At 43.7% G+C, this 9,055-nt stretch overlaps 1 protein-coding gene across 1 annotated transcript in view; it reads left to right on the top strand.

The window, feature by feature from the left end:
- Window positions 1–1,455: 1,455 nt before the first annotated feature.
- Window positions 1,456–9,055, top strand: part of COQ10A (coenzyme Q10A) — a 140,248-nt gene continuing 132,648 nt past the window's right edge. The window contains exon 1 of the mRNA XM_086963821.1: window positions 1,456–1,684. Within this exon, the coding sequence (XP_086819947.1) occupies window positions 1,554–1,684 (131 nt within the window). The 5' untranslated portion in view covers window positions 1,456–1,553. The remainder of the gene's footprint in view (window positions 1,685–9,055) is intronic.

Below are 9,055 nucleotides of genomic sequence, written 5' to 3'. Positions count from 1 at the left end.
ACAGGATCCACCACAGGGGGGGACAAGAGCCATCACAGGCAGGGGTGGACTGGAGCCACAACATGGGGGACAGGAGCCATCCCAGGCGGGGGTGGGGGGGGAGGACTGGAGCCACCACATGGGGGGACAGGAGCAGGAGTCATCACAGGAGAGGGAACGTGATCCACCAGGGTGGGCACAGGGGTGGGCATGCAGTATTCTAGTATCATCTTGGGCTTCTCGCCCCCTCCTGCACAAGACAACGAGAAGACAGGCTCTCTGTCCAAAATGCCACCCCCCACTGTGATATACAGTACTTACAGGAGATACTCTAAGAGAACTGATTGAACTGATTGTCCTCCATACTTTGTTAATCAGTGTGGGTGCGATTGTGCCATTTCTTTATTGTATTACATTATAGACTGCATGTTTGAAGAACCGAGGTTTGCTTACAAATTAGTGACAGTAATTAAGCTCTGTGAAGAGAACCACGTGCTGCCTCGGTGTAATCAGGGGTGTAATCTGGCCGAGTCTAGGATGTTTGGGGCCCTGGGTAGAAATGGAATGTGTGAGCCCCCCTCTAAATAGCAGATACAAGACGCATTCAGGGCTGTTTGCATGTGAATGGATGCCCCCTGCTCCTGAACCTGCAGCCCCTCCCTCTGTCACCTTCAAGCACCTTTTAACAGCTCATCAAGGGCTGGAGGTGTGAGGGTTGCCATCCCGCTGTGCCTCTACAGTGCTGCTGGGGGTCGGAGCTTTCATACAGCATCGGAGTCAAGAAGGGAGGTGGGGGCAAGCTGGGCCCGGTTAAAATTACGGACATATGGCGTCCGTTAAAGAATCCTTCACGGACAACGGACAGACAGCCAAAATTACGGACTGTCCGTGAAATTTACGGACGGTTGGTCACCCTAGATAAAATGCCACTCATAATTACACTAACGTTATGAAAATGTCACACATAGCGTTCTGAAACCTTAGCAGCTATGTATACTCGCTATCTATGCTCTCAGTCACAATGTACTCATCCACTTGCACACATGCCAATAACCCCGATTCTGGCAGGAGGCTCCGGATTTCTGGAGTAAAAATGGGCTGTCTCCCACATGAAATTGCCTCTCGATTCTTTTTTTTTTAATCTTCCACTTTGCATATTTAAACTGTTAGCATGTATACACCTGCTACCCAAACAACCCTAAACCCAAACTCGCCGATCACCGAAAAGCTTATTCAACTGGAAAACATATTGGTTGGTTTTACCAATACGTGTTTTCTAAAAAACATCACCGGTCACGTCTTGCTGCATAAGTTCTTCTCCTACTCCGATGTGTCTTCTCCCTTCAGCTACAGCGATCATATGACAGTCCTCTTTCGATGTCTATGTCGCCCCCCCCCCCCCAAGGTTACCAGCTTGACATCACAATGTCGTCACAGCTGACGTTCCCTCTGTCGGTATGGCAACGACGTGACGTACTTTGAGTGACAGCTCTGGAACCGGTGTCTCCCTATCGGGGGTCAGTCAGTCTGTGTTCTGGAGCGGCTGGTACGCATTCCCTCCTCTTTCTCACGCTATGGCCGCGGCGTTGGGTGCCCGGACGCGGCTCCAGTTAGGTGCGCGCTCTCTCAGCGACTTCATCGAGCTCGCCACGTTTCGACGGCTCCGCGGTGGCGGTTGCCGGACCCGAGCGCAGCAGCCAATCAGGTGAGCCGACCGGGGAGAGGCGCGAGGAGGAGTGCGCATGTGCGCTCGAACCGGCATTCTGCGGGTCACCACAGTTCGGGATCTGGAAGGGCGTTTGATATATAAAAGCCTTCGTTTTTTAAAATTTTATTTGAAGTGGAAAACTCTTAAGATTTCATCCAAAATGCCTGCACTGTGCTTACCCAAGCAAATGATTTAAACACTTATTTACTAATGAATTTAAAAAAGGGGCATCAGTAGATTTGCCCATGTAATGTTTTGAACATGATCTCGCTACATCTCCCAAACCTGTGCTCTTTCCTAAGGATCTGGGGCCAACTTGAGAAGTTCAGGATGTTAAATCTAGTCAAGAAAAGTTACCAGCACATAAACCTGTATATTCGTGTGTCTACCGGGAAGACCCAGAAAATATACATTTCCGTTATTAACAAGACCTGAAAATGACCCAGATAATAAATAGATCATCCCCACATCAAAATTACTGAAATTCACAAATTCATTTGTAACAAAATTAGCAATCAGCCTGAACTCTCTAGCGTAAAACTCAAGAAAGGACCGTGTTATCAGGTGTAATCCAAACACAACTTTTTTTCTTCATACATAATGCCTTAAAAAAGGATAGGTTCAATATATGACTTTCCTACTTTCTTCTCTATTAAATAAACTCCAAAATAATCTATATTCTTACCCCCCCCCTTAACATCTCAATTTCAACCGTGATGTCTTCCATCCTCCCCTTCTTAATTGCCCCAATTAATAAACCCCCCATGTAGCCCTTTCCCTCCGGGACCCTCTTCAACCAATATGCTCTCTCATTTATTAAACCTCGCAAGCTGCTCCTGATACTACTACATGTTAAAAAAACAAAATGAAAACTTTGGTAACATTCCACTGCATTGAACTCCATGTATTTATTCTTTGTACCTCCTTGTTTAACTTCCTTAAAAGGCATGCTATCTAATCAAATACCTCAACTTTGTCAGTCTACAATAAGGTCCGTCGTTGTGGTCCATCGTGGCACAATTCAACATAGACATCACACTTAAACACTTGCCATTGATCATAACATGCTTTTGACTACTACGTCAAGCTTAGCCATTATAGGAGTTGCTGTTTTATTCAGATTCAATCTCACTCTGTTGCTTGGCAATAGAGCTCCAAGTCGACCTCATTGCCAGTCAGTGTCGCCCAATTCCTGGATCAAGGCCTCCTCAAATCATCTGCATGCAACCTTTCTTTGTCATATTTTCTAGTTTGAAGTTTCATCAACAGATTGATAGGAAAACACAACATTATATGACGGGCTGCCTCTCTGGGATCTGATGCTAATGTTTGTTTGTTGCTTTTAATTGAACTCTGTCAATATTATGGTATATATTCGTGATTGCGCCAACCACTGGAAACAATGTCAACTGTATCACCCCACACACCTTTGAACTTTTTGAATGTGTCTTTTGTTGTAGTCTACCTTTCTTGTGGCCACTTCAGGATGCTTTTCGTTTCACATGGCATTTAAAGTGGGACGCTTCAGGCATTGTGGACTGTCTGTTTGGCTGATGATGACTATGCTGTGGCATCTCAATCTACATCCCTTTGATAATAAACCCAAGATCAGCCACCATTTCTAAACACTCCCTACAGGTCCTCAAGATGATGCTCCTGTGCCTTTAAGGGACTCTTCTACTCGAGCTTCTTGTTGGTCTAAAACATGGGTACTCGCAAACATTTGCCCAGGGGCCACAATGTACGGTCTGTGGTGTGACTGAGGGTCGCACGGATGCCAGCAGGGTGGCTGTAGGGGGGTCTGGGTGGGTCAGGGATTGTGTAAGGAGGTCTAAAAAAATCATGAATGGGCAAGCATTTATTTTCAGGGTAATAACTTCTTGCCTGTTTATTTTTTTCTGAATATTAGTGTTCAGCAACTAAACAGCAGCTCGTGCTGGACTGTTCTCATTGGGAGCCGGGTCAAGACTGATTTGCATATGGCTGGGTTCAAACTGGAATGGCATGGGGAGCAAAAAAAAAACAATGGATGTAGGCCCAGATCTCTGTACTTGGGTGAATGTATGGCACTGTTATGCATTCTGTCGATCAATTGTTCTTTTTGCGAGTTAAGGTCAAGAGGGGCCGCAAGGGGCTCCGGGTCATATCACTGGTCTAAAATGTGCTGCTAGTCTTAACATCCTCAAATTGAACACCCAAAGCCAAATCCTTGAATCTGGAGTCTCTTAGCCTTCCCAAATACAACTGATTCTTGCACAGAGTTTATCGTGAACCTTCTCAATCTGCTGATGAAGGATGCTTCTGTTCTAATAATCTAACAAAGTCTCATGTTCTGCCCAATCTTCCAAACACTGATTCTCTTTACAACCTGCCTCTTTAAGTGGTGTTTGTCCTAACCTTGGTAGCATTTCTGGTCAAGATGCTCCAGTAATAAACAAAATGCACAACCTTGGTCTTACTCACATTTTGTAGTGCTCATTGTTCTTCTTGCTGTCCTTTAAGCCATGTCACTTTGTGTGAACACTTTGAGGCTTTGTTCAAGCCTTGGTATTTCTCACAAGTTGGTGAACCCTAATATACCCTGCTTTTCTGTACCACTGCTCCATGACTTTGCCTTTGCATGTCTGTCCTGCAGCTGTCACCCTAAGACAACTCCAGTATTCTTAAATTGCGATTCTCTTTTTTTAATAGATACCTAAGCACTGTGAACTTTACGCTGCGTCTCTGCAGCATGATTTGAAGATCACTGGTTGGTTAACGGATTCCAGTGGCACCCATCTTGTCACCTCAGGGGTGTGAAATGAAATAAAATATCTACTTGTTCATTAGGCAGGTTGCTTTTTAAATGTACTTGCCCTGTAAGAAAATCCACTTGTCCATTTCATGCCATGTAGTGTATTGAAAAATTATGGCAGCAATCACATTATATGAGAGCTCTGATATAACCTTTCTGATTATGCCAGTGCTCATACCATGGTAGCGTTTGAATACGAGCAATTCCCTTATTTTGCCGCCTTTCCGCAGATCTACATACTGGGGCTGAAGGTAGTGATAGGCAATAGTTCCAGGATTGGAATGCCATTTTAGTCTGTGCAAACCTACTAACTTGCCTTTTTAGGTCTTGCGCCCGTGTTGCAGTGCGCAGCACTGCTGGGACAGCGAGACCTCTTGAACAGGCTTTAGACAGCTAACCACACGCTCAAGCGTGTGGTTTTGGTTTCGGCGGCTGTTATTGGCTTTAGCGTCCTTTAAAAAAAAATACAGCACGCAGTTGGGCAAAGGCGGGCACATGTCCCGTCCTTGCTCCGCCCATTCCCGACGGTGGCTAGCATGCGCAGCAGCGCACGTTCGCCCTGCTGCCGCGCTCCTTCCTCCGCTCCTCTGTGGTGCGCGCACACCACTGGTTTAAAAGTCTAGCATTCCGAGAGCAATACATGTTTTTGAAAATGTATCCAAGTCATAATTGCTGCCATCTCTCCAGTATCGCCTCATGTGCCACCAATGGAAAGATAAGGTACATAAACACAGTTACCCCTAAGACCATAGATTCGAAAAATTCAATTTCTATTCAAGCACAAATTATTACTCGAATGTCTGTTCAATTTATGAACACCATTGCATTCAAACATCTATAATACTGTAAACCCTGTGAGCAAAAAAGTCTTTACCAAATTAATACTTTTTCAAAGACAGTGAATTTCCTTTAATTCACACGTTATTCATATATATATTCTCATACTCTCTTTTTTAGTTTTTTTTGATTTTGTCAAAAATATTTCATCATCCAAAAATTCTCTTTACAATTTCTGTACAGTGTTTATAAGTTCGTAAACAGTATACATTGAAAAATAGTTTCTAGTCTAAACAGTAAAACCAATTTCAGACATCTTCCTGGTCCTTGACATTATTTACAAAATACAATACTTCATGACGTGAAAATAATTCTGATTATTCCTCAGTCATCAATAACTCAGTGGTCCAAAAGAGAAAGGGGGAGGTCAGAGTTCATATTAATACACGATTTTATCATAGTCCACCTCCATCAGTAGGTAAAACTAAACATTTGCTGTTATCTTCAGTCCTTTAAAGTATGTTAAAACACTTGACCTCGTGGTGGAGAAAAAAAGTGAATAAAACAGGAGGAAAAAAAGATTTGCCGACTCGTTTCGACCTTAAGATGAGGACCAGATAATTTCATGTAAGGTCTTCCTCAGGGATGTGGTCTTTAGTGTAGGACACTGAAGAATAAAAAAATATATATAGGACAATTACTCTGATGAACTACTTTTCGTGTTAATCATAATGAGGAGAGTAGGAAGCACCCTTCTTGTCATACCTGAAAGATGCAGAAAAGTGGATCACTTTCAGAATCGACCAATTGGATTGTTTTGGCGATGGGTAGCCGCCGCTCCCCATATGTGCTTGCTTTCTGTGAAGTAAAGAAGATGCAGCTATAACAGCTAGCTCCTGATCCTTTAGCATGCTTCATAACAACTTTTTTCTAGGGGGATTGTAGTTCTTAACTAGTCATTATTTTATTTTAAAACATTCCATGAGCAGGAAACTGCTACAGTTATATTAGATTCCTAGGGCTAGGGAAGAACGTGCCTAATGTATTACTGCTATATGTTCCTTAGTGGGAATTTTGTACTCATGTTTCCATAACTTATTAGGCTTTTAAATTCGACATCTTGCGGGCGCGGCAGTTTACTATCGTAGCGTCACTGTGACGCTTATTATTTCAGTGGCTTACGGGCATATTATAGAGCTAGGAGGCATTCCTTAGGGAGTATTCTATACAGATGTGGCAGTCGCTAGGCTGAATAATTAAGCCTAAGGCTTGCGCACGTGGCAGATTATATGGCGAAACCCACCGGGACACTTAATTCTTTGACTTATGTTGGAGCTGGCGGAATCGCAGGTTCTTTTACCTTGCGCTGTCTTTGTAAAATGCGAGGCATGCACTCCTTCTTCAATACACACATCGCTCTTCTCCGTGTCGGTAGGTGAAATATATCAAACCGATTGTGAATCCCGTAAGCAACGTCCTGGTTTTCAACGCCTTCTTTTGAAAATGACTTGCGCGTCCTCTCAGTGTCGGGGGTCAACGCTCATAACTTCCGGTTGTCTGTCTTCCGGTATTGTTTTGCTTATTCAGGGCCGCCTGACTTCCTATCAGTGTTGTTGAAAAAGGCCATCGTCATCGAAATAGAAAGAGGGAGCCTGTCTTTTGGTGCTTTTCCTAGTGCCAAATGTCCTGTTCAGGCGGCCTGACTTCCTTTTTCAGTTAGTCAAAAAAACCTATAGTGTTAAAAACTGTATAGAGACAGTGTCTTGTTCTCCATTCCAAACAGGCAAGGTACAAGTAATAAATAATGCACTGTGAATGCAAAAGCTGGAAGAATTCTTTGGTGATTCATCTTCAAGATAACTCGAGGGCATTATCTGTAAGTAATCCAAGTGCCTTTTTGTTGTCTCAGCTGCTGGCACCACTCTTACAGATCGGCTACACGCAATGCAGGATTTCAGAAAGTTCATTTAGTCCATGGACTGTGGTTCCCAGTTTCAGGATATATTTGGCTTCATAATTGCCTAGTTGTATATCAGTCATGGAACTTTTGATATGTTTTAAAACTGTCCATTTAATTTCCAAAGGTCCGCGATTTTTTTTCAATACAATGTTTTACCATAGGCGCTGTTAAAACTTTACATTTGATGCAGGGTCTAGTTCTGTAATTAGATTTTTGATTTGTTGGGTTGTACTCCCTACATAGGCTAGTTGACACGGACAAATCACGCAATACACTACGTTAGAAGTGTTGCAATGAGTGAATTCTTGATGTCTGATGTTTCTATTTCTGTATCCAAAGTCACTCCCTTCAATGGTGCTGCTACATGAAGTACAATTTCCGCAGCGATGATGTTCTTGTACAGGAGGTAAGGCTAACTTTGACTGTATAGTGGGTTGTGTTTTAGAAACTTTCATATTCGCCCTCACCAAGTGGTCCTTGATACTTCTATTCTTTTTCAATGCAAATATAGGGAATTCTTTAAAGGTATCCAATCCTTTAATGCATTGCCAGTTAGGTTTCACGATCTTTTTGATGTTGGTACATCCTGAGGAAGTGGTAACACATACCAGGGCATTTCTTTCGTTTTTCTTTTGGTGTTAGCTTGTGGGTGTGGTTTTGCTTTCGGCAGCTGTTATTGATTTTAGCGTGCTTTTAAAAAAAAAAAATACAGCACGCAATTGAATAAAGGCAGGTGCATGTGCCGCCTTTGCTCCGCCCATTCCCGACGGTGGCTAGCACACGCAGCAGCGTGCGTTCGCCTGACTGCCGCGCCCCCTCTCCTCTGCGGTGCGCGTGCACCACTGGTTTAAAAGTCTAGCATTTCGGGAGCAGTACATGTTTTTGAAAATGTACCCAAGTCCTAATTGCTGCCATCTCTCCAGTATCGCCTCGTGTGCCACCAATGAAAAGGTGACATTTGTAAACTTCTGTAAAAACGACTGCTCAATAAGCACGAGTAACAGGCAACCAGACTGAACGACTTTGGGACGCAGGAGCAATAAAGGCTACGGAAGAGCAGGTAGTTTCTTTTAAATGTCCTGTTTCGAGAGTGGCCGATGTTCTTGAAAGTTGAACAATCCAGGAGTGAGACGAGTTTTCGAAAGTTGGCTGATTTGGTTCGTAGGTTGAATGTTTAGAACTTCGCCCGTTCTGGGAGGCAAGAGTTATTCTGCCAAATAGGACCATGGCAAGTTTGGCAAGTTTTTAAAAGTTAGATTAGGAATGAGGGCATTATTGTACATTTTACAAATTCCGGAGGAAGGCCGCTTTTAGAAAATTAACACATTTCAGTAGCGAGGCCATTTGCTTTACTCTTTGATGGCATTTTCTCTAATGCCTCGGGCCTCAAACTCACAACAATACTCCCTTTAATTTGGTCGGATCACCATCTCATCTTGGCCTCACTACCAGTGGGCGACCCCCTGGTCGACGAACCCCACCCTAACCCCTGTCCCCCCTACTTGGCATGGGATGACTTAGATGTATGCAGGCTGGAAACCTTGCTTAATGATACCCTCCCTACGTTATCTCTGGACCCTAACAATGCCACGTCCCAATTTTACAACTGGGTGAGCTCAGCAGCCAAAGATCTGGTCCCAGTTAAACAACGGTCACGCAATAGATCTACCCCCTCGGCCCCGTGGTACTCAGAGGTACTGCGTACCCAAAAGCAACAGTGCCGAAATAGAGAGAGACACTGGCGGAAGGACTACTCACCCGAAGCCAAACTCCTATATAAAGAGTCGGTAGCAAAATACAAACAGCTTATCTTGGACGCAAAAAAAAAGTATTATTG

Source organism: Lissotriton vulgaris, chromosome 1_1 (assembly GCF_964263255.1).
Source record: "Lissotriton vulgaris chromosome 1_1, aLisVul1.2, whole genome shotgun sequence".
NCBI lineage: Eukaryota > Metazoa > Chordata > Amphibia > Caudata > Salamandridae > Lissotriton > Lissotriton vulgaris.
This window is presented reverse-complemented; position numbering and strand designations above follow the sequence as displayed.